At 41.4% G+C, this 26652-nt stretch overlaps 1 protein-coding gene across 3 annotated transcripts; it reads right to left on the reverse strand.

Annotated features, from left to right (window-relative positions):
• Positions 1–2798: 2798 nt before the first annotated feature.
• Positions 2799–26472, reverse strand: LOC101852655. 3 transcript variants are annotated; one of them, XM_005110119.3, is made up of 8 exons: positions 26277–26472; positions 14612–15485; positions 12759–12879; positions 11533–11697; positions 10533–10716; positions 9219–9363; positions 8092–8204; positions 2799–4265 (listed from the first exon to the last, which is right to left on the reverse strand). In XM_005110119.3, exons 2-8 carry the CDS (start codon positions 15441–15443, stop codon positions 4098–4100), a joined length of 1728 nt encoding a protein of 575 aa, XP_005110176.1. In that variant the 5' UTR covers positions 15444–15485; positions 26277–26472; the 3' UTR covers positions 2799–4097. The 3 variants fall into 3 exon arrangements, with proteins under 3 accessions (XP_005110176.1, XP_005110174.1, XP_005110173.1); XM_005110117.3 differs by having other exon boundaries at positions 26066–26472; XM_005110116.3 differs by having other exon boundaries at positions 26029–26472.
• Between the last annotated feature and the right edge of the window lie 180 nt (positions 26473–26652).

A 26652-nucleotide genomic window follows, 5' to 3' on the forward strand; every position in this document is an offset into this window, starting at 1 on the left:
ACAACCCCCCCCCCCCCCCCTTTTTTTTTTCTTTACCCTTCAAAGCATTAGTACCGGTAGTTCCATTTATAACCAACAATTCACTCCCAGATGAATGAGATAGTATCAGTTCTGTGCCCCCATTGACATAATCTAGATCATTATTTAGAAGACAGACTGCCTGTCACGCCAACAACTCAGGCTGGAGAGGGTTACAACATCCCAGCAAACAGAAATAATAATAATAATAGATAAGCTAGCATTCTTATAGCCCAAATCCCCGCTCAACAGCAAACTCTACGCGCATCACAATTTATACTATTACCCTAGCAGACCTGAGAGCCTTCTGAAACAAACTCAACTTCCTTGGAAGCACACAGTGCAAGCAGCCATTTATATGTGCTAAAACACAAACATACTGATAAGATCTTTCACTGTCTATGGCCGGGTACCCATTCCCACCTGGGTGAAGTGAGGAACATTCGTGTTAAGTGCCCTTCCCTATGGCACAACGTCGGGCCCGTCGCTCGAACCCCCGACCCCGCAACCTCACGATTACCAGTCCGGTAGCCTAACCACTAAGCCACCAACGTCATAAACAGAAAGAGATTCAGCACAGAATAACCTACCCACTGAGGAATTGAGCTCATGTCTTCTGTGTGCAAAGACGCAGACCATAACTGTAACTGTTAAAACATAACTAAAGGTTCAGAAGAACCTGAAATTTATTTAAATAAAATACATCCGCAAGCTGTTCAAATGTAAGCCCAGAAAGCAAAATTTTGTATGGAAAGAGAAAAAAAAAATCTTTCATTTTTTTAAACAGTTGTGCTTTTGGTATTTTCTCTTGCTTTTGTCAACTTGAACCCTGAGAGCGCTGACTTCTTTCCCCTTATATTTTCCCTCTGTGCTGAATCTATTTTGGAAAAACGCCATGTTTGCACATACGCTTTTTTTTGGCTAATAATTTTTTTATTTGTCAAAATTTCTAATAAAGGTAAGAATAACAGTTTTAGAATATTGAAAGTTCTTTAAGATATATGTGAAGCAAAAAGTATTTTGTGAAGTTATTGTTGTAGTAGTGGTGTTGGAAATGACTGAATAAAAACTGCTGGTTCATTAGATCTCTAGATCTAGACCCGAGTCTAGATGCTTCGTAGGCCTACGTTATATTCCACAAAGTGTTAGCTCTAGCATCAAAACCCTCGAAATCATCTTCCGATTCAAGGAAAATACGCGGAACATCTTCGTCTGAATCTGATCCGACAGTATTTTCATGTTTGTAGCGGGTCACAATCGCAGACCTGCCACTCATCCCGATTTAATCGGGATATCCCGATTTTTTGCCCCAAATCTCAAACATCCCGATTTTCCCGATTTCCATCGCCGGTATCCTGATTTCTTGTCATTGCGTCTGTTGCGTCCGATTCTTAGAAAAAAAATATATTAAAGTTCTGCAATCTCTTTTGCTTGGAAACACCGATTGGACTTTTTATCTGCAGGAACTTGGAACGCTATTTTCTAAAGCATCTATGCCGAATTTAGATCTAGTAGATGACTCACGCACGTTATTTCAACTAAAATCGACATAGTTTCAAAGGCTCATTCGCATCACATGACATGACCTCATACGTGTGAGTAGCGCGTGTGTCGGGGACCGTCGGTTGTCGGGGTCAACAAAGTTCATTCACACCGGTCGCGTTGGTCGAGGTGTTTTTCGGGACTTAACCAGTGTGGACGACCGGGGGGAGGGGGTGTGGGTATTGTTTTGACACTTGGGCTTAAAGTGCGTGCGGTGATACAGGTACTAATTAAGGGGAAAGGAATAAGAAGAAAAAAAATTACAACCTTGGCGCGATCTTTTTTTTCGATGTCATGGAAGTCAAACGTTAAAAAGACTATGAGAGTTTCAGCATCACTGCGACCTTCGCTCCCCATGTCTATCCAACTTCCACTCGAGTAGACTACATATATGCTGTCTTTCAGTTTTCCCTCTATTTAGAAGCCCAAACATGAACTTATTCCTGCAAAAGTTTTGCCCTGCATACTTGCCTCTTAAAAGGGAACCAGGACAACCCCCCTCCGCCTTCCCCAGTGCCCTTTATGACTGATTTGCCGTTGATCCCAATTTTTTTCACCAGATCCTGATTTTTTAACTCAGAAATCCTGATTTTTAGATTTCATTGAGTGGCAGGTCTGCAATCGCGAATTTTCAGACTTCACTGTCACTCGACTTCGAAGTGAAACAAAAAACTCCTCGCGCCTCAATCGAAACCCGTGACAAGAAAAATGGCGGCCGGAATCAATTCTGCGTAGCCTACCAGCCAGCACTATAAAAATTAGTACTTCATTCTTTTCGTATATCGCGTGATACTATGCCAATGTCTATCGCGACCGGTGGTCGTGATCAGCACTTAACAGAAGTTCAGGCCGTCACGACCGGTGGTTGCGATCAGCACTCTAAGGGTTAAGAATTTAAATTTTTCACAAATATTTCTTGAGCACATGCCACAAATACCACAGATTAATAAGCTGCAATTTTTTTTAATGTGTCCAAGTTTTGGGCGTAGCACTTCTGAAAAGCTGGCCACTGTAGCCTCAAAGTCTAACCATTATACCATAGAAGCCAATCTACAAGGACCTGAATAATGTCAATTTACTGCAATCCATCAACCCACCCCTTCAAGACTGACCCCCTGACCCCTGTCCAGAGATACTAGCAGAAAACAATATCCGCATCAGTGAAGACCTTAACCCGTCAAGAGGCGAATTAGTTTGCACTGTCCGGTCCCCGGTGGGTCATGAAAAATGCTTATAACTTTCTTATTTCTTTAATATAAAGATATATGAACCAAGTATCATCGAAATTGAGTGAAGAAAAAACATGGGACAAAAATTTTCAAAACAATACCTTGTCATAGATTGAATTTGTTTGTTTGTCAGCGTCTTTGCCTGCGTGTTAGCCCTGACGTTGTAGTGTCAAATTTCTCCCAGTCCTAGTGTAAGTGACACAGTTCAAAGCAGCCACGGACACCAGGGCTATATATTTATATATACCTCACACTTTTTGCAGTGAAATGCAGTCTGTTTCCTCTTGAATCACTACTATCCCGACAAAATGCATTGAACATTCATATTTGCAACCATTTCAGATTCAATTACTGCGTTAGTGACTGATGTAAACAAATTCCTAGACTGGTTTTTTTTCTATTCCAATCCTCGGTCTAGATTCTTGTTTGGGGCAGGAAGTGCTAGGTAAACCTTCCTTGAAAAGAGTTTAACTTAGTTTAAACAATTTCCGGCGGTTCCTGACACAAAATCGAGCCTCAAGAGCCCATGTTTACCATCACGACTAAGGTCGCAATAACCTCTGAGGGACAGTAACGACACTGTTGTTGTTGTTTTCAAATCCCTTTAGCTGCGAGCATTTCGCTCTTTGCAGCGCAATGCCTCCCTGAAGTAACCACATGTCCTTGTTATCTGGTTAATGCCAGAGTAGAGCAGGCTTTGTAAGTCTGTAGGGTAACGACACTGTGACTATCAATAACCTCGTGATTGGTTAAACCGCTACACAAGGCGTCAGTTCAGAAAAACCTAGAGCTGCCTGTATCCTCAAACCCACAAACATCCATCCCTATCCCTGTGACCCCCTGACCCCCACCTAAGGCTATGAGCAGAGCACAAAAACATCCAGATTGAAGGGCTAAGCCGCAACATAAGACAGACCTGCCAACCACTCCAAGACCAAAAATAGAGATTTCCTCAAAATCTTTTTAAAGAATAGAGGGGTTTTTGGAGAAAAAAACTGGGAGTCTCCAGAACCCCTAAAGTCTAAAGATTGACAAACCAACAGTTACGAATACATGTAAATAATAATATATATTTTCACGTAATTTACAAAAGTCTCATACAACCAATGGAAATGGAATTTAAGAAAAAATCAGACTTTATACAAATCCAATCTCGGTTCTTCAACAAGTAAAAAAGAATGTAAAATTGGAGAGCTTCAATTTTATTGGAATACTAGGCAGGTCTGCAGGCACAAGTTCAGAAAGATCTGAGTGAAACTACCAGTTTCCTCAAACACACCAATATCTCCCTATCCCCCCCCCCTAGAGCTATGAGTGGAGCACAACAGCATCCAAGACGTCATCGCTGTCCATGTCCAGTTTGTCAGGAGTGTCCCTCGAGTTCACATCTTCTCCGTCAAATGAGAACTTGATTTTGGACTCGTCCAGACCCATTCGGGTCGCATATCTCTGCATGACATCACTCAGGGGCAATCGCTGAAAAAAAGGGGAAAAGAAACGAGGTTTTACTTCTCGTTTTGCTTGAGGAGATATCCAATTATAACTATTCACCTGTTTGTTCAGAATCTGAGAATATAACTGTGTGTGTGTGTGTGTGTGTGTGTGTGTGTGTGTGTGTGTGTGTGTGTGTGTGTGCGTGTGTGTGTGCATGCCAGTGCGTGCGCACGTGCATGACACGTGTGTGTGTGTTTGTGGGTATGTTGACTGGTGTCTGTATGTATTTACCATGTCTCCCAACAAATTTTTCTTTGAGATGATAAATAAAATGTTATCTATTATCTAATCTGAAATCAACACACACCAGATAGCCTATTTTTTAAGTCATATTGCTCAAAAGCACACAGTACAAAAAAATTCTTTTAACCTAACCTGACACATGAGGAATAAAACTATTTCCAATTTCCAAACCTTCACTGTTTCTTACAAAAGATGGAGCTCAGCTCCCACACGAGGAAGTCCATTTTATCGAGTACCCCCGGCTTGCTATTGGGACCCTCTACTCTCAGCCTCAGGTTTGAAATGGTACAGTGGAATCCTGTTATAACCATGGGTCTCAACTCAGAATTCTAAAAAAGGAGGAACTTTCCGGGTGATCGCCACAGGAGCCCATTTTCGCGAAACACCCATTATTATTATACTGTTGAACCCTAGAATGCAGAAATAAAAACCATTAATTTATCAAATCAAGGTTATTTCACACCAATATGAGGGTTTGGGAGATAATTTCAAGTAAGAAGAGTCACGTACAAAATATTTACAATCTTGATTACGTACAGAAAGTGGTGGCGCCTGCGGTCTTTTTAATTTTTCCCTTCATCATATTCGCCTGTATATATAAACTTTATAAAATGAATCTTGTTTTGAGCCTAGAACCAGAATATCGAGGACATGATTCATATCATAGGCCTATATAATAAACGTGAAAGACAAAAATTAATGCTCAAAGTACAGAAGTATAGCCCAAGTATACCTTTTTCAGTGTGAGAGGTGTAAAAGAACTGAGGGAGGGCAAGATGCAGTGAAACTGAAAATCTGCGAATCTTGAATAGAAAGCTAAAATATAAAGATCTAATTTACTGTCACCAATCCAATAAAACGCGAACACTTAGGCCCCCAAGTTCCACAACACGCTTACAAGTTATGACGGTTACCGTTTTCACACAAGGCCTGCACCATCGCACACTTTACTTTGCAGAGAGCTGCAGTAGTATTCAAAATTCTAAACATAAAACATATTTGCTTCCAGTTTCAGATTTTTTGTCTTCTGGTGTTGCGTCGCCAGCCCTCCCCCTATCCCTGAGTGCGTCTTTAAAAAAAAAAATCAATAATCTCCCCCAATTCCTGAGTCCTGTACTTCGAAGCCCTCAGATTACTCAGAACGCGCGCAGGTTCATTGACCGGTCACAATGGCGAGGCCGGCAAGATGCTTGTATTATAACTTTCTTTTCTTTTCTTTTTGTTGCCCCCATAAGTGATGGCACAGTGACAAATATTGATTAATTTTCATGGCGACACCACGTTTGTAATGCCGAACCTGCATGTTACAATAATTGTTGCGTTAATATCAGACAATTACTGACAAATTTCTGGGTGGTAACGAAAGCGAAAGTAGATCTTGATTTTCCAGTCGAACCTTGGTGACACAATTCCGCTTGCCGCCAAAACCACCAGTTCGCGCGAAACGTACTCTCTGGGCCGAATTAATATCACAATCGCGACCGGTAGAAATGAACTTAAAGACGTTATTGTATTTGGTTTTCAAATGAGATCTTTTATGTATTTTCCCGGGGCTCGGCCATTTCTTTTTAAATTCCCGCGACCTGGCAACCACCCTGCTCCCAACAACTCTCTTTCTGATTGGCCCGCTATCGCGGTAGCGGACTTTAGCGGAGAAAATGGCGGTAGCGGAAATCCGCTAAATAGCGGACTATTGAGACCCATGTATAACAAGAGGGAGAGGACTGGAGCAAAATGTCTGTTAGAGCAGAATTCTCGCTATAAGGGATCCAGTAATAAAGTCAAGGGAAATTGTAAAGTAGGCCTAATCTATGAGTTTGGTGTTCTGTTTATTTCCTTTTGATGTCTCCCCTGATGATGATTTTGTTTCAATGTGACCTTAAGGTTTTACTTGATCAAAAATCGAATCAGGTTTCTTTCTCTAGCGCTAGATCTAGCGATGTTAACTGACAGCTTGGCGTTGGCGATCAGACAGAAAGGGCTCTGGGATAACACGTCTGTTGTGTATTCCCCCACCCCACCACACCCTGGTCAGCTTGCGCACGTCACACATTCGCTCCAACCATCACATTGCTGCTACCTCTCCATCCCCGCATCGGAGAAGTGAGAGGCATGGTAGGCCCTGATAATCTAAACTAGGCTTTACACTGGCCTATCACACGATGCATTCTGCTTGTCTGCGCATGCCACACCCTCCCTACTCAGTCGCTCCGGCCTTCATTGTTGACACACATGGGATCTCCCATTCTTTGTTTCGCTAGATCAACAAGTTTCTCAACTGGCGAGGTCTTGCATTATGTATAACTAGCCTATGCACTGTTCACAGCAGCAGCAATATTCCACTATAACAGACTGGCATGTTTGTCTGATAGCGTTATAGCAGTATTTTATTTACAAAGGTAAAGAAGAGAAAAAAATGGAGTCTTAGAATAGTGTCTTTATAACAGACTTCTCCTTTTTTCCGGACTTGTTATAAGTGGACTCCACTGTATAGGTTTCACACTATTAGGTTATCTCTTTTTATCCGGGCTACGAGTATACTCGTAACGAGGACCAGTCCGGGCTACGAGTATTCTCGGAACAGCGATACGGTCACGTCAAAGAAGCTAGTTCTGCTTGTAATTACCAAAATACGCAAATACGGCGATGCTAGCTCTGCCTGAATATTTCAATTTTCCAATGAACAGTGGTTTCTTTGTTTTTGATGGGTGTAGAAGCTTGAAAGTTGTCTCGAAAACGCACATTCATGACCGACGAAGTACTTTTTGAAGTGGCGCTGGGTTGTGAGGGGGAATGATACTAATTTGATGAAAGTGGCTCTGAAATAAATGCCGTAAATTCCGTTTTGGATGATAAGAAACAGGACTTAGACTCATCTAATAGCGATTCCGATCATGGTGAAGGGGTCGGTACTGGAATTCGTGCTCGATGGGTAGGGCTAGATCTAGATCTATAAAATCCAATGGGACATCGTGGGCGCGGCAATCAGGGTGAAGTTCGAGGGTGGAATACACCTCAAAATCTACATTGTGCTATTGGTGTATTTCCTAACCACATACATTTACAAAAACTACATTCAATTTCTAACATAACTGCCAAATTTCCTTAAAACCTTAGAGTAAATGTAAGAAATATAGCACTTTGAACTATACGCACTGACTTCCGACTCATACGGCGCGGCAGCCCCAGGACGGGTACAGAGTCCGTGGGGGTACTGCTAGGATAAAAAGAGTTAAGGGGGGGCGTGGGGGGGGACCTCCTAGTTTAACGTCCATCTCCGATAGGACCGAGCCAAGTGGGAAGTTCGTGTAAAGTGCCTTTCCCAAGGACACAACGTCGGACCGAGCTGAGGCTCCAACCCACGAACCCACAATCTCACGATTATGAGTCCGATACAATCTCACAATTACGAGTCCAGTAGCCTAACCACTAGACTAAGCCTCAGGTTTTCCATAACAAGCAGGGTTGAAACAGCGAACGCATGCACACACACACACACCTGTAAGTTATGAAAACTCTATCCTTTGGTACAAAAAACATTATGATAAAATTTCCAGCCAATCACCTTCTTGGCTCGCATCATCACCCTGGTCCTTCTGTCGCTGCACTGAATGTACAAGTCAATGGCGTCTTCATCCCCGTCATCATCCTCATCCCTGGCCGCGATGCAGTAGCACTCTGAGAACACAGAAACGAGAGGAAAAGAGTGCTTAGTTCTCCATCTATGTATGCCCAGATACACTTTATTGTCTATAAATCCACATGGGGAACAGGTTAAACTTTATCGATTAACTAAGATCTGGATGTTGATCAGGTTTTGATGGCTTTCCTTGAAAATTGTTTGACTTGTAAATAGTAAGACATTTCTGATTCACATGGATTAATACATGAGTGACTGTTAGTGACAGCAAGTGAGAGAGAAAGATTTAGAAACAGAGGAAAGTGAAAAAAATGCAAAAACACTAAGAGCATTTGAATTCTTTACTTATTTCATAGCAAAAAAAAAAGCACCATCTATAGAAACAAACATTTAAAACCATGTCCTGGGAATATGGTGGTAGTGATGGAAAAAGACCAGGATTATAATAATAATATGTCTAGTTTTTTAAAGAACATCTGAACAGAGAAATGAGTGGTGAACAATCATCTATCATATCTGTTTCACATTTGGCACTTGAAAGAAGAGGAGAAAAAGAAAGTGTCGTGGGCATAGTATATTATTTGGCTATGTTTTAGTAAGGTTTTACAGCACTCACAATTGCAGAAGGTCATATGACCGCCAAGGGGTGGATGTCAACGAAGAAGTCCAAACGGGGCATCAGGCTTACTCTGTTCACCTCTCTAGCCTCAACAGCACAAAGACTGCTTCGACTATTAAGGCACCCCGGAAATAGCAGTTCACAAGAGAGTGACAAACATACAAAAGAAGTAGAGGAAAAAATAACGATAGTAAGGATGAGGAAAGAAAAAGCAACAGTTCCCCCTATATTATTGTTTCGGCACAGTAAGAGCATGACATTGATAAATCAGCCCATTTACAATTCTACTGTGCATAAGAACATGTTAATATTCCCCAATTGGGAATGGCCTAAAGACAACTTCAATCAATGCACTGCCCTGGTGGGGGGGGGGGGGGGGCATTATTTGATTAACAAGCAAATTCATTCACAAAGGTAGAGCACACATATATACCAATAATATCTGCGACAGTCAACCCGATGTCCTTTGGGCTTGTTTTCAGCAACAGAGGCTTGTCTTGAAGGAAAAGCGACAGCTCGTGTTCCTCTTCCCCAAGCTCTTCGCTTAGACGAGACACCAGCCACTGGAAGGGCTCAATCTGAAATAGGTCAACAGGGTTTTCTCGTCAACTCTTTAACTCCTTATCTTCGGCAAGCCGCTCGAGCACATTCTTTTATGACGATTTCAACGTCAAATAATTTTCAGCAATTTCCAAAACAGGTCTCTTTTACTCTGAGTTCATTCATTAGATGAAGAACTATCAATATAGGTTCACATGTTTTGATTTAATGATTAATCTAGTGACTCATTTGTCACTTTCAGATTTTGTACCAAAAGAGGGCCCCAGCAGGTTTATCCACAACCCCCCCCCCCCCCCACTCAATGATAAAGAGTTCGCTAAGGATGTGTCTGACACATGAATATCCGATAAGCCACAAACCAAAGGCAATGTTTTAACACATTTCATACTATCCGGTACAAACCAAAAACACAAATTCGCATATTTCGTGCACAAGGTTGCCTGTCTTTATAAGTTTGAGATTATAAAAAACAATTGAAAAATACGTATGAATTAAAAAAGTGATACTTTTTGTTTAAAGGGCTCCAAAACAGCACATGTTCAATGGTTGTTGAATAACCAGAAAAACAAATCAATGAGTTAAAATACGGAGAAGCGAAGGTCATACATCGGGAATACATAAAAATTTCTGCCTGAATACAATATTTCTTGATTTCATGAATCAAAACATCTAATTTCAACTTTAATTTTGGCCTGCCTTGCTTTCATTGTAGTCAACCCAATCCATTCACTAACTACCTGTCACATAACTTAATGTCAACAAATTGTGAAGTAACTTGCACCACAGAAAAATAAGGAGAATGGCACAAGGTACTAGCAACCATCACGACAATGGTAAAATTGCCCCCCCCCCCCCCCCCAAGATACAACACAAAGCTTAACAACTTATATAAATTAGAAACAATATTAACCTAACAAAACAAAAAACTAATTCTCGTAAAGAAACAGTTTTTGGCATAAAACAAAATTCTTAAGATGTATGTGCGAGCAATCAAATAAATAAGACAGCTCAGTAAAAATGCAAGCAATATCATAAAGTACCTTAAACAAAAGTAAAATTTTGCCATAATCAGAAATCATACCAAGGACCTAAAAAAAAAAAAAGTAAAATAAACCTCAAACATGGTTGAGGTAGACACAGCTCAATTATTCTACACAAAAAACGAACCAAAAAATGCTATAATTACCAATTTCATCTTGATTCTATGAACTTTCGATAGGAATCTGACTTTAACAACCATGTCAATCTTCTGGGGGCTCTCTTCCTCGACTAAAATTATGTCGCTTGCTGCAGACTTACGGCCCCTGCGAGTGTTGCGAATTGGAGTTACCGGAGGATCGTTCAATGTTACTTGAGCACTCACCAAGGCACTGAAATAAGACAGAAATACAGTATGAAAAGCCGCTACCGACCCAAAACCAAGGGTGAGTCATGAAGCAAACGCAAATTATGGAAATCGTTTTGGACAAAATTAACAACCTTTTTACTGTGAACAGTTACACAAAGACACCATCTTGGTGTTGAAGTAGACTTCATCCTTTTTATTCTTAATTTGAAACATCTGTTCAACATTAGTTTTTAGCTGGTGAATCATTTTTAAAATAGCAAACTTATACAATGAAATTTTGTCAATCTATGGTGATGGGCCTTAGACGAAACCTTGCAAAGAAGTATGTGTTCTACCTGAGCGGATTATTACACAAATTCTGCACAAATGCAGTCAGGTAAAATATGTACAAGATTTTCCAACAGAGTGCAAACGACAGTATTCTCTATCTTCTTCATTCTTCACATGTCCACCCTTTGTTTTTTATGAGAAAAATACCCATCTATCTTTTAAAAAAGTCAAGATACTTGCTATTGAAGGAGGTGGGGGTCGTCTGTACTCACAAGTTAAAATTAGAGAGAAAACGGCCACCAAAGGTGGGTGACTTCCACTGCTTGAGAGTCTTTGGAAACTGAAAATTTACATTTGTTGGAGCCTTTTATAAATGTTTTTCAGTATCATCCACACAGAGATTTGTTTTTAAATGGACATAGAAAGTGTTGAAACAAAAACCAAAATTTAGATAAAAATTGCTGAACCAGTGGGAAAATGCCTGTTCTTTTTCGATTTCAATATTTTGACAAGCCTAGCACCTGATTTGACCATGATGCGTCAACATATATATTCATTCAATTCTTACTTGAAAGCCTTCGTTAGCTTCTTATTCAGCCTTTTTTTCTTGGCGTTGGGGGCTTTGACATCAAGAGTGGGTGGAGGAGTCGGGGACCTGACTCTAGCCTGTACCACTGGTTTCGCCTTTGCGTAGGAGCCCCTCTTTGCTTCAACAGTAAAAGACTCATCTTCACTGGAAAATAAAACAGATGAAGATATAATAATTCAACTACAGTCCAACTTGTCCAAGACAACCATACATCTTCAAGGAGAAAAATGATCATCTCAGACAGGTGGTCCTCTGGGACAGTGTCATTTTCTAAATTTTTTTTAAAAACGCAACGGGAGAAGTGGTCTCTTGTACCGTACAGATGATTGTCTTGAGACAGGCGGTCAGTAGAGCAGGTTTATTTATAATTGTACCGTTCAAACATTTGTTTTGTTTTAGTAAGCGTTTTACTGCACTTGTAACATAATTAAGTCATTATAAGTGCCGAAGATTAGAGGTGTTACAAAAGAAGAGTAACAAGCACAAAAAGGAGGAGAGAACATTTCTTAACCAACAACGATTCAGACTTAAAAAAATCAGAATCCTTTTTCATGTCACAGATGCCAATTATGTTTGACAAGAACCCTTTGAATATTTCAGTCCTTCCGGGGCCTACAAAACCAATATCATTCAAAGGCATCGAGTTAGTGGTGAAAAATACATCTTGCCCTCTTTTCCACCAATGAAAAAATGACAAATGTCGCCCGTTATCTAGGCCACAAATGGTTTTTTTAAAAAGAACAAGAGAACCAGGAACAGGGTTCCTGCCATGAACTCCCCACCAAATTCAAGGAGAAATTTTAAAATTCAAGGGGATTTGATAAAGAAATTCATGCCGTTTTCGACAGCGCACTCGCACCCCGAAAACCTATTTCCGATAGGCCTACACTTGTCCGAAAGGAATCGTAGTATTGTCTGTCGGACAAAAAATTTTGTTTTCATGTCCGATCCGGCAAAATTCAAGGAGTTTTCAAGGAGGTTCCTCAAATTCAAAGAGTTTTTAAGAAGATTTTTCCTTGAATGCAAATTCAAGGAGTTTTCAAGGACTCCTTGAATTCAAGGAGGCCGCAAGAACCCTGCAGGAAGGAAAGAAAAACTGAAGACAATAATGACACCCTCCCCCCCCCCCCTTTCACTCTCAAAGGAGGAAACCGGTGAGCACAAAACACAACTAGCTAGGCAATCTGACTTCTTCTTCCCATTACCTCAACTCGACCTCTTCAGCAGGGGAAACAGCACGCTCTTCCAGGACACCAGCAGATGTTGTCGGCTGCTCCTCAGGAGGGAGAAGAGGCTCCGTTGGTGCTGGGACATCTTCTGTTTCACCTGACAGGAGTACATATAATAATAATAATAATAATAATAATAATAATAATAATAATAATAATAATAAATAGCATTTGTATAGCGCATGTCCCAACTCGAAAGCAAGCTCTATGCGCTTTACACTTTATTATTACCCCAGCAGACCATAGAAGGGGGCTCTCGTGGCCTAGAGGTTAAGGTGTTGGCCTCTCATTCAAAGGTCCCGAGTTCGAATCCGGGTAGCAACCGAAAAATTTTGTTCTCTAAAATTGTCTCCTTTCACCTCCTTTCCTGCTCTCTAGCAATGTTCTGTTGTCTGCTTTCAATTCCACTTTCTGCCCCCACCCCCTCACCTCCTTTGCCCCCTCCTCTGGGCTCCTGACTCTTTCTGCAGCCTTTCTACTGCTACTCCTTGGCTCCTCCTTACTGCTGTCTTTCTGCCACACCCCTGATCTTCTGGTAGGAAAGATCTACACCTAGCCTTCTCGGACAAGGGCGAAAAATCTCGGAGGGCCTGTGTGCAAGTTGCGCACGTTAAAGATCCCTTGGTGGTCTAAAATCGATAAGAGTAGGCTTCGGCCGCCACCCGGGCAAAATTCAAAAATTTCCTACCAACTGAAAATATTAGGTGTGTCCCGCGCGCTCATATGACCTATGCAGTTGCGAGCGCCATAAAACACTTTACAAAAACAAAAAACAAAAAAAAGACCATAGAACACTCAGAAACATTCTCAGCTTCCCAGGAAGCATGCAGTGCAAGCAGCTGGTTAAGCCCTCAAACACTAACAAACTGACAAGATCTTTCACTGTCTATGGCCGGGTACCCATTTGCACCTGGGCGAAATGGGGACAATTTGTGTAAAATGCCTTTCCCAAAGACACAACGTCGGGCCTGCGGCTCAAACCCCCGAACCCGCAACCTCACGATTACGAGTCCGGTAGCCTAACCACTAGGCCACCGACGCCACATATAGAAGAAAGTTATTACAAAGTAACTACAGGAATGAACTTATGAAGCTGGCATCCAGTGTAACTTTCTCCCTTTGCTTTTAGACAGCCACACATCTTGAGAGAATGGGCTGCCCTATGTAGTAAAGACATGCATCCAAATTTTGCTCAATGAGTAGTTAAAGACAGTTTTTGCAATTTAAAAACTTTTTGAATATTAAAAGGGTCACCGTCTGAAAGACTAATTGTTTCTGAGTAAACCTCATTACCTTATTTCAGGCATAAACTTCTCAGATATAGTCACAAATTCAAAGTCACAAGAACATCAGAGAAAATAAAAAACATCCAAGTCGCCCAATCCAAAGATGTACCTGATTCAGACCGCTGATAATTCTGAATACAGACGCAAATAATTTGTGACCGCTTCATGACCTCACAGGTGTTCTCACAAAAAGTTAATAAAGAAATAACTATATTATATTTGATAAAAACCCTCTCTGTGGCATAGAGATAGGGAAATGTTCAGAATAACTGATACTGTTCAATGACACGAGTTAAAAGAGCAGAAATGTAAATGGCAAAGAAAAAAGAAGAGAGGAAAGTGAGGTGAAGAAAGGGAGCGTCAAAACACAGGAGACAGTCAGCCATTGTGAGAGGCGCTGCAGGCTGAATCAGTCAAAATGTTATCAGCATCCTCAGATCTCTCATAACTTCTTCCACTCACAAAGAAAGTAAAACCATCTAATTAGTAAATATAAATTACTGTGTAGAAATTCAAAGAAATGTCAACATTCACATCGCTTACCATTTTGAGCCTCTCCTGATCCTGAAACCTTGTCATAGAGAAACTTGTGAACTTCTACAGGCTTTGAATACACATCATGAAAGCTGGATGAGCTGGTCAACCCAGACACAGATGTCAAGTCGGAAGTTTTCTTGGCTAAGCCTCTTTTCGTAGTCTTTTTGACAAGTCCAAGTTTTGGCAACACAGAAGAAGAAGACGAGGAAGAAGATGAAGTGGAAGGCACAGTCTCGGCTTGACTAGTCCCAGGAACAGTTTCACTGTCAGTACCATCTTTTTGTTGGGATCCAGCTATCTCACTAGTCCCAAGAATAGCTTCACTGCCATTGTCACAACTAAGATCTTTCTCTTCTGAGTTTGTTCTTAAAGGTGAGCTGCCTGATGAGAAATGTATGATAGGCTCTTCACTTAAACGAGAGACCACAGAATTGGTCAGGATTTCACTATTATTATTGTTATTATTATTTCTCTCATCTGAAACACTGGCCAGAGAAAAGGTGCTAGCATCATTGTTTTTCTCCGGACTCATGGGAGCCTCCCAATCAAGAGCCCCATTACTTCCATCATTGCTGCTTTCATTATCCAATATCTCCACACAGTCCAACGGCGTTCCTTTGTTTGCGTTTGCCGTTGAAATCCTCGTACTGCGCCTGGTAGCTACCGCAGCCTGCCCTCTCCCCCGTGAGGTCCCTGCAGCGCCACTTGTGCTCTTCCTGCCACGCCCTCTGCCACGCCCCCCTCGAGGCTTTCCCCTGCCCCTTTTTGCGGCAGGAGGTTCCAGTCCCAGGGCCTCAGACCCTGAATCAGAGTCTATCATTATGAAACTCTCATCCATTACGATGCGATGAAAATTAGAAGCTCTTTCCTTTCGTTAACCCTGAGAAATATAAAAGGAGGAGAATGTTAAAATATCCAAACCTAGTCGTTCGTATTCCCACATTTACATCTGTATGGTGACTGATTTTTTTCCCATTGTTGCCTTCATATGATGGATTATCTTTTAATCTGATAACAGTTAATCTAAAAATAGAGGTAACCTGAAAGAAAACTACAATTTCATCTCTTTTTTCTCCCCTTTGCCTTTGTCTGTGTAGGGAACTGCCAATCATTTGGAATTTGTCCTTTTAAAAAATTCTTTTTCCTTACATGTCAACTCATTAGTAATCATATTAATTTGATAAGCAACATTAGAAGAGATACTTTTTTAATAGTGTTTTGTCTCAGAGTGTAATCTGGATAGATTACAACCACTCAGATTGTAAGAAAAAAGCAAAACAAGTCAGTAGATCTACATCCTGTCGATAAACAGTTCAATTGTGATGGAGAAGGGAAAGTCAAGGGTAACTTCAAGACAGGTTCGTTCAGCTATAAGCTTGTAAGCTGAGCACAAATATGTTTCAAATTTGACTCCCTGCTAGTAGTGAAAATACACTCTTGAATATTCATCCATTCCCTTCAGGCACGGAATGAAAGGAAGTAAAATTTGAAACACTTTATTAAGTTCTGATATTTATTTGCAGTGCCATTCCAGCAGATCAAAGTCAAAGCCACAATTTTTCATTTAAAAAATCATGGGCAACGATGCTTCACAATCACTGGCCAACGATGTCTATCACAAGATTGTATATATACATATAAGGTGAGTCAATTTTTGGATACACATTGCCGATTCATGACCACATGTGTGTTGAGCCGAAAGATTATCATGTCATATATACTGTAAGTTCAAATACCATAAAATGTATATGTATAAAGTTATAAAAGTATATTGAATTTTCCTCAAATTAAAGAAAACTTTCATTATTTTGCTGCGGCTGTGAGACAAGACATTTAATCTATCAGGAGAGAAAATTTGTTAAAGACTGACAGACGCACATTAACTGAAATGAGTCTCAAATTTTGTCAACCGACATTTCAACAGTTTCCCAGAGAATTTATTGCTTTTTGTCACTTTGCTTTGCTTGTAAGGGTTTACTAATGAAAATGAAAATGACACAATGAACCAGGCAGAAAATGAGGTCACACACAAAAAACTTTCCAACAAGAATAGGAACTATAATACAAAACTTTTCATTTGAGGCGGCATTATATTGTGGCATTATAACTTAACTGAGTTGCGAATGAAAACAAATCCTATTGTATGTTCACCCATCAAAATAATTGAGAAAATGTCTCATTCTTAATAATTTTATTCCCCCATTGGACAAAACCTAATTAATTTCATATGACTTTTAAATGCATAGTGGAAATAATGGTCCCAAGATTTTTCGACTGTAAACTTACCTAAAGATATTAGTGGATTAACAGAAGGCAAAAAAAGCAGAGAGATCTATTCTATGCCAATACTACAAATTAGGTACCGTCATATTAGCGATTCGTTTACAAAGTTGGCTGTCTTTCTTAGTCTAGGCTAGCTTTTCAAGCCAGGAAATCATAATCGTGTCCTGATTTTAAAACGGAAAAAATCGAGGAAAAAACCAAACTCTCACAGCAGCCACAACTAATATTATTGGGAGTTAGCCTCCCTCACCATTCTGAGGCGGACTCAATCCAATTGTTAGCTTAGTCCGAGTATTGATTAAATTTTATTCGCGCAGCGACACAGCGTTTATCATGGGTCTCAACTCAGAATTTTAAAAAAGGAGGAACTTTCCAGGTGATCGCAATAGAAGCCCATTTTCGCAAAACACCCATTATTATTATATACTGTTGCACCCTATAATGCAGAAATAAAAACCATCAATTTATCAAAGCAAGGTTATTTCACACCAATTTGAGGGTTTGGAAATGGAAGATAATTTCAAGTAAGAGTCACTTGCCCAATATTTACAATCTTGATTACGTACAGAAAGTGGTGGCGCACTGAGGTCTTGTGCAACTTATTTATATTTTCCTTTCATCATTCGCCTGCATATATATATATAAACTATATAAAAATGAATCTTGTTTTGAGCCTGACAAAAAGCCTAGAACCAGAATATTGACTGTCATGAACCAGTCTGAGTGTCATGATTCATATTATATGATATGTCATGATTCATGTATATCACATACGTGACAGACAAAAATTAATGCTCAAACTCAAATAGCTCAAGTAGACCTATTTAGTGTGAGAGGTGTAAGAAATGTGGGAGGGTAAGATGCAGTGACACTGAAAATCTGCGAATCTTGAACAGAAAGCTAAAATTACATATAATTTACTGTCATTCATCCAATGAAATGCGCAAACTTAGGCCCGTAAGTTCAATAACACGCTTTTCACAGGTTATGGCAGTTCCCGATTTCACACAAGGCCTGCACCAACGAGCACTTTAATTTGCAGTAGATCTAGTCCAGCTCTCTCCCTATCCCCGAGTGTATATCTTTAAACAACAAAAATCTCCCCCCATTCCGGAGTCCTGTATTTCACAGCGCTCAGAACGCGCGCAGGTTTACTGACCGGTCACAATGGCGAGCCCAACAAGACGCGTGTATAACTTTCTTTTCTTTTTTTTTTTGCCCCCACGAGTGACAGCAACAGTGACGAATATTGATTTTCATGGCGACACCACGTTTGTAATGCAGAACCTACATGTTACAAATGTTGCATTATCAAACTATTACTGACAAATTTTTCGGTGGTAACGAAAGCTGAACTTGATTTTCCAGTCGAGCTCTGAGTCACATTAATTCCGCTTGCCGCCATAGCCGCCTTTCGCGTGAAACGTACTCTCAGACGGGGAAAAGCCGACGAAGTAATATCACAATCGCGACCGCCAAAAATGAAATAACTTAAAGACGTTATCGGGTTTGGTTTTCAAATATTCAAGATCTTTTTTATGCATCTTCCCCGAGTCTTTGCGTTTTTTCTCTATTTCCCTGGTAATTCCTGGTCCCTGGCAGTAGTGGCGGTCACCTTTCTCCCAGCAACTCTCTTTCTTATTGGCCCGCTGTTGTGGTAGCGGAATTTAGCGGAGGGAATGGCGGTAGCGGAAATCCGCTAAATAGCGGAAATCCGCTAAATAGCGGAATATTGAGACCCATGGTTTATACTGCACAACCTGCATGTCGGATGTCGTTAATCAGTGCTTCCACCAGCTGAAGCTGAAAAGTAAGGAAAATTCTGACGGGGGTCTGGGTGCTGCATACAGGGTCCAGGGACAGCGTCCCGTTGGGGGATCAGGGGGGCTAAGCCCCCGAAGAAATTGAAACTTAGAACCTTTAGAGGGTTGAAAATGGCATTTGGGAGCCAGTTTCAAGAGATTGCCTACAACAATTTGTTTTTTCACCAACATTTTGTCTTGTTTGATTTCTTCACCTCTGCATATCTTTCCATTGCTGGCAATGTTTAAAAAAGGGTAGTGTCAACCCTAGTTGTAATCTCATTAGCAAAGGTGAAAAGATCAAACAAGTCCAACAGTTTAAATATCTCGGATATATGATAACATCTGACGCCAAATGTTCCACAGAAATAAAAAGGAGAACTACAACGGCTAAGGCTAGTTTCAATAAAATGAACCCAATCCTGAAAAATAGAAACATCTCAATGAACACCAAAATGAAAGTCCTGAAATGCTATGTTTGGTCATCCCTTCTATATGGCTGTGAATGCTGGACAATCACTAAAGACAGTGCTTAATGAAGCCCACGTGGGACACTCAATGTTAAAAACAATCAGGAAACGACAAATGCAGTTTTTGGGACACCTGAATAGACATTTTATAAGGGTCTTGAACATCTAGCTCTCACTGGCAAAATTGAGGGCAAGCGAGGCAGGGGTAAGCCCAGAACAACATACTTGACTTAGGGAACCTAAACAAATGGGTAACAGGAAAAGATCAGGGAAACGTAGCTTTTTTTTAGAGCATCCGAGCAAAGGAATGAATGGAAAACCATTATCACCGATGTCTGTCGCAGATCTGGCACTGGATGATGATGATGAGTGTCAATTGCCACAGAGTGACGCGGTGGAAATTGACAAAAATAGACTTTTGTCAATTGCCACCGAGTAAATTGGAGGATCTTCATGGATGGTGCAGGCGGAGCGAAGTCTCGATATGTGCTGTGAAATCGAGGACATAAGAAGAGGATGTGACTGGATGAGGCCGGAGAAGGACATGAGAGCAACTTCATGAAGGTGATAGCTACGCTAGGTCGAGAGTGTCGCGAGTGGCCAGCAAGTGAAACTAATGCGGAAATTGTGGCCATCCTTGAGGAAAATTCAGTTATGGGTGATGTTGTCGTCTTCACAGACGGATCAGTGAGGCGTGGCCAGAAATCTGGGTGGGCGTTCAGTGCTCGAGTTGACGGGAAGATAATTAAAGAACAGTCTGGAGCTTACGAGTGCACTACGTCGAGCATGGCAATAGAGGTCAAGGCAATAACAGAGGCGCTGGAATGGATCAGCATGGAAGCGTATAAACATGCCCTGTTTGTCACAGATTCGATGAGCACCCTAGAAAAAATCAGGAGTGGGTGGCTCTACAGTGACTGGAGAGCTTCCATTGCAAATAGCCACCTCCTAAGAATTACATAGGTGTTCTGCCCTGGGCACGCCGGGGTGCTCGGAAAATAACGTGCAGATGAACTTGCCGGCAAAGCAGCACCCAACGGTCGAATCATGCTCGACCCACCAATGGTGATCGCCATGCAAGGAGAGCCTTCACAACCAAGAGGAGACAGACTCCCACACACTCAGCACAATAAAAGAATAGTGAGTGCGGAGCCCAGCGAAAAAAAGTTTGCTCCGAGGAGTGGTCAGGCGTGTCTCAAACCAGCTCCTCATGGAGACAATTAGGCATTAGCAGGAAGACCCTGAGGTGGACGCTGGAAAGGAGAGATGAGCAGCTATGGACATGTGCCGCCTGCTATGATTCTAGCTCTGGATCCAAGTAAATCCAAAATTGGAGTTCTTTTGCGTTGGAGGGTAGACCTAGCATATTGTGCTCGAGTGCTCGGTGTTGTGCGTTCGCCTCTCTGTCCCTCTGTGTGTGTGTGTGTTCGTGTGTGTGTGTGTGTGAGTGTGTGTTCGTGTGTGTACCCCCGTCCCCCGAATTATGTTCCTCGATATAACGTGAATTTCTGCTCCAGTTTGTGTGCGTTTGTGACCTATTTCTAGAATTGCCTGTGTTGGTTCTTCACCAAAGTGTAGGCTAAGGCTACCATAGACCTATGTCTCATTGAAAACACGCCAAGTTGGTACCGTAGCTCTGGACTAGATGCTCGTCCAATGAAATTAGTTGAGAACAAATTGACCCATTAGACACACATTATGTATAGGAAGTGGTTATTCGCACTGGGTGTGCGCATAAGAATTAATATTATTCGCACCGGGTGTGCGCATAAGAATTAATATTATTCGCACCGAGTGTGCGAATAAGAAATAATTATATTCGCACAGGGTCGACCCGACCTGCGCCCTGCGCGAGATCGTTGCGCGCTGCGAACGCTGCGCGAGATTGGCAAATGGCGCGAGAGTCCACGAAACTAGGCGGTCTTGACCTAGATCTATATAATAAAGCTTACTTGAGTGGCATTTTCATTTTTCAAAACAGAGCCCTGAGGGAACCTTGCCAGTAGCGTTCTGTTGGCCCCAAGGCTATTGCATCGCAAATCTGAAATTACTCAACAGCTAGTTCTAGTTTTTCTAGATCTATTCAGCATGGAAGTGGGAGCCAAGCTCAAGAGTTTTTCAGAATTCACAGAGGCTGTGAAAGAGTATGAAAAGTACTAGAATAACACAAAATTTGTGGTGACACGATCCACCAAAATTGGCCAAACAGACCCCTTGAGTGCTGTTTACGTACAGTGTACCAGTCGATCGGGATCCAGGGCAAGCAGGAGCAGCGCCACCATTATTGTATTCTTTAAATTAATAAACAATAAAAAAAAAAAAAAAAAGATCAAAGGTGCAAATATAAAATGCACCCTGTACAGGTTCTATCTAAATGTATACATATGTACATTTTGGCAACTTGAGGGGGGGGGGGGGGTGGTGTCCTGGGAAAGATGACAAGAGGGGTGGGGTCATTTGTGAACAGTCCTTAAAAGTAAAACTGCAATCATTCGGCCATAAATATACTATGATGTATTACTACAGAGTTACTACATAAAGTTGATTTTGGACCTCATTTGTCACACCCAGGTATCCCACCTTTAGTTTTAGGCAAAGGGTAAGCACTGGGAATAGGCCAGAATTGTTCCCAGTGTCACTGGGATGAGGCCAAGAAACAATTCCCAGTGACACTGAGAACAGACAGGCCCATTAGATGTCTAGATCTATTGTTCCCACAATGATCTACATGGGCATGATGATGATGGGTTACTAAATACTAGACTATACACATGTATTTTTCTTTATAAAATAATATAATGTAGATCTAATCTAGGTAGATTCTGGTGTGAGTGGAAGATTTTTTTTTTTTTAAAAGGAATGGTCATTCTATGCTTGCTTGTTATTCATCATGTACATTAGATCTAGATCTATTACGGATTTTGGAGACCACGGTACAGGACAGGTAAAAAAAATCCTTCCCGATTCTCCATTTCTTCTAGAATCTAGGCTACGGTCAAGTCTTGGCCCAAGTAAGCGAAGAGAAGAAAAATCTGAACTTAATTGAGAAGAGAGCCTTCTACAGTACACGTTAGAAATGAATCTAGATACCTCCACCATGTCTCCCCCTCTTTTCACTAGTCTGGTAAACTTCACCCGCGCCTCTATCGTCTCTCATTAGTCTCATGGATGGTACCTCTTAGGCCTAGCCTAGGCTGGCAATGTGGGTCCACTAAAGTAAAGTTCTTGGGCAGAGCAAACTATAAAATGTTCCTGGTCCACTTTTCTCTGTTTATTATAATTGATTTGCATATGGCAGCCCCCCCTCCTCCCCCGACTGTCGAATACTAGATCTATAAGTATCCTAATAAATTAAGTGCTGAATGTGCGGTCCACCAAAAATTAGCGTACTGCGACTAATTCAGAAACCAGGAACCTACTGGTCCATCCTCCACTTCTGGTCTCCCTCCGCTGCCTCCCCCTCAAAAGAAAAGGAGCAAAAATAAGCCTACGACATGTAATCAAGAAAATTAGGAACTTGCTGGTCAATCCTCAACTAATTCTGGTCTCCCTCCACTGCCTCACCCTAAAAAGAAACTAGAAACATTGGATGGGATCAAATAATACTAATATAGTGAGAACCCTGCGCCTGTTCCTGCGGTAAACGTCCTCATCCGATGCCTAGATATTCCAGACTTTGATCTCTTCAATGATTCGGATAACAGGTCCGTTTACAACTTTGTCTCATCCCCCCTTCTCTCTCTCTCTCTCTCTCGTGGTATTCTCGCAGCCCTCACTCACTCCGCCTCGCGTCGCCGGGAACAATATTAGTCTCACTCATTCCGCCTCGTGTCGCCGGGAACTAGTTCGCGTAGCGTCGATTAGGACCCATGATTGTATAGTATTTAAGTATAAAAGTCCGTTGTTTGCTAGTGCGCATTAATAAACTCGGTGGGTCCACCAAAGTTCAATCCAGCCCCTATGATCTTTGTCCTTGTGCGATGAGGGGAACAAATGAGGAAACGGTTGGCCGATTTCCATCCTTCTTTTGAAAAACCCTGTGCGAATTTAAAAACTTCATAGTATTCACACACCCTGTGCGAATATAATTTCATAGTATTCGCACACCCTGTGCGAATAAAATTTCATAGTATTCACACACCCTGTGCGAATAAAATTTCATAGTATTCACACACCCTGTGCAAATAAAATTTCATAGTATTCACACACCCTGTGCGAATAACTACAGCCTTAATGCTAAAGATCTATTATAGTGTTGTTTTCAGACTTGACACCCCTTCACTCAGTGGCAATTGACAAACGAAGTGACTATTTCTCCGAACGTTCGGAGAAATAGTGCCCATCTTTATTTCTCCAAACGGTTTCCGGCCTCATGATTTTTTGCCTATTTATTGCGAGAGTTGGGCGCCAACTTTCATTCTGCCTCTGGTCTGGGATTGGGAAGGAACACCGCATGGTAAGCCCGCCTACAGACAACCTTCAGTAACACCCACCACACACCCCCAACACCATCATGCACAGGTACACACACAAACTGATACACACACTAACTAAACATGATCAGTGGGCAACTTTTGAACGTATGACGAGCTGAGCTGTGGATGGAGAGACAGTAGTGAAAGAGCAGGTGAAAGGAAGAATGTACGAGTGTATCCACAGGCGACAGCAACTACAAGTACAAGACGACGACACCGACCCCACTGGCCTGGTCCACGGCTCACGAACGAAAGGAATGCAGCTAAGGCAGTGTTTTGCCTATATTATTGTCCATGGTTCGCAGGGTGCAAGGGAATGAGTGAGATTTTCTTTGTGTGTGCCTGAAGGGATGGGATGGGGTGTGAAAGTCATGCGGACGGGGATGAGCCGCGGGAGAGAACACGGGAATTGAATGAATGAGTGAAACTGAAAGAGAGGAACGACTCATGAGCCCTGGAGTGAATGGATCCTGTGTTTCTATTTTTGTACTTTGAACTGTTACTGACTAAAGCCCCCCACCCCCCCCCCCTTTTTTTCCCATAAAAAAAATTGATAGAAAAACAACACATCAGAACAATAACAAGAAAGAAAAAAATACACACCAACAAAATAAAACACCACAAAGAGGGAAAAATAAAAGTTACAACTGTAACGTATTCAACAAATCAACGTGGTGACAACAAGTGAGAAAGAGACGAAGTCGAAGTGAAGCTAGGTGAACTTTTTTTCAAAAGTAAAGAAGTTCAGTTTCTTTCTTTTTTATTATTTTTTTTAATTTGACTTTTATTCTCCGATTTGGGGACCAAAATATGTCTAAAAATGTAGCCATGATTGATTTGTCGCGGCGTGACAAATGCAGATATATATATATGCTAGTTCTATGTGTCGTTATACAACTGTAGATCTAGATCTAGATCTATACAGCACACGAGTGAACACAACACATTAAGTTTTTAAGAGCAGCATCCTTCATAGGAAACATGTCATATCTGTAGTGAAAAACTGTTTGGAACTGTAGCATTTCTTTTTATATAAATATTTACTGCGGACATTTTTTGGACCGATTGAACCATATTGTATACGAACAATCTTTGGTAGGCCTAACTATAATTATAGATCTCTATATAATATCCTAAATTTGCGGAAAGGATATGTGAATTTAGTTTAGAGTGTTCGTCGGAGAAATAGTGCCCAGCTTTATTTTCCCGAACGTTCGGAGAAATAGTGCCGTTTTATTCGGACTCGAGTCTATAAAAGTATTTCATTTTTTCATTATATTCGGACTCGAGTCCGAATAAAAAAAATTCTTATTCGGACTCGAGTCCGTTATATGAAAAAATGTTATTCGGACTCGGGTCCGGAAAAAAGAGTCTTCGTTTTATAGATCTGACGTAGTAACGTTCAGTGCTTCCAATTTTCCACCATTTTTTAGTTTCCCCCACACCTTTTCTGCCGATCCGATGCCCGCCGCCTCATTGATACGCACCCCCCCCCCCCCACCGCACCCCCCATGTTTCCCACTTTCTTTGTTGTAGAAAAAGGTAAAATTGAAGATTAGCAGACCACCTGGCACCTGCATATGAGCTGTGTAAAAAAAAAAGACCGATTCGTTCAAATACACAACAAGCCTGTGTCATCTCGATTGTTTACCTAGAAAAATTTGTGTTGCTGTGTAAAGCTGAGCATACGGCAACTTTTGATTCCCATAGAGACTAGGTCTAGCGCACAATCTCTACATTGTATAGATCTACGTCAAGACTAGCTTATAAAAATTATTGTAATAATGATCAGTTGCCGGGGGAAAAAAGACTGACGCGTAAGCGACGTTCAACACCCGGACCGATAGTGCCCCCCCACCCCCCCCCCTCCCCGACACGCACACAGCCACACGTGTGCAGGCCCCCCATCCGACCCCGACACACGCTAACGAGCCTTCTTTAATTGATTCTGATGACCTGTTGACAAATAAACATTTATTAGAAGCGCTATAACTTTTCAGGCCGGCCTCAAATTCATCATAAGATAAAAACTCGGCTCCTGCACAAAACGCCATTTTGCCCGAAGTGATCTCCGTCTCTACCCAGCCTGAGGCGAGTCACGAGTGAGGCAGGACAGGAATCCTGAGTCACAGGAAGTCGTAAGTCGGAATAGATGTCATGCTGGACAAGAATCAGAGTCTGACGAGAATAACATTTTTTTCATATTCATCGGACTCAAGTCCGAATAATCACTTTGTTGACAAAAAGTCAATTTTTGTCAATTGCCACCTAGATCTAGTCACTAAAAAAGCAGGCTCCCCTTCCATTGCTACTAGTCTATAATTCAACTAATTTGTCATCGTACCATTGATGGAAGGCAAACCTGGGAATAAATGAGATGTATGTACACGTACCTTCACAATTCAATACAGTTACGTTACAGTAACTTACAGTTACCCAGCGTATACTCTAATTTTCCTCCATCGGGAACGTCGCATGGTCACAACCTCGGAACACCACTTCGAATTTCTTTCTGACAGTAATTTTCTGTCTAAGATCACAAGTCAATTTACTAGATCAACCCGCAGATTTTCTAGCTGCGGCAACAAAAAGAAGATAGACAGAAAGAATGAGTGAATGATAGAAAGGAGTAAATTTGAACCTAAAGTTCGCCAGATTTCCAAGGAGGTGCTATTCCTATTCTTCTCCTGGAAAAACGAAAGAGAGCTTCAAAACAGACTGCAGCGCCATCTGAAGCAAAGAGCGAACTTCCGGCGGACACTTTTTTGGCTGAGTGGCCCATCTTGATTTTATGTAGATCAGAGAGTAATTTAATTAAGAGTCTCTGTGTAGATCTACTATCTTTGATTCTAATCATCAATGTATTGTAAAAGAGCTCCGTGTTCACTCTGTCGCAATTAACGCCGCGTTCAGTGTTGCCATTCTTAGTTTATTACCACTAAATTTTGTGTTTTTTTGGGTAGATTGAGTTTTTCAGTTTTTTTGCAGCACATTAAGGGGTTTTTGTTTCACTTGCA

Source organism: Aplysia californica, unplaced genomic scaffold (assembly GCF_000002075.1).
Source record: "Aplysia californica isolate F4 #8 unplaced genomic scaffold, AplCal3.0 scaffold00855, whole genome shotgun sequence".
Classification (NCBI taxonomy): Eukaryota; Metazoa; Mollusca; class Gastropoda; order Aplysiida; family Aplysiidae; genus Aplysia; species Aplysia californica.

Excerpts from the sequence above, each read along its gene's own strand:
- LOC101852655 (XM_005110119.3), bottom strand. The coding sequence starts at position 15,443 with ATGGATGAGAGTTTCATAATGATAGACTCTGATTCAGGGTCTGAGGCC. Across the intron at positions 12,880-14,611 it reads ATCAGGAGAGGCTCAAAATG|GTGAAACAGAAGATGTCCCA; the intron begins GTAAGCGATGTG and ends TACTCCTGTCAG. Across the intron at positions 9,364-10,532 it reads ATAGAATCAAGATGAAATTG|ATTGAGCCCTTCCAGTGGCT; the intron begins GTAATTATAGCA and ends GACCTATTTCAG.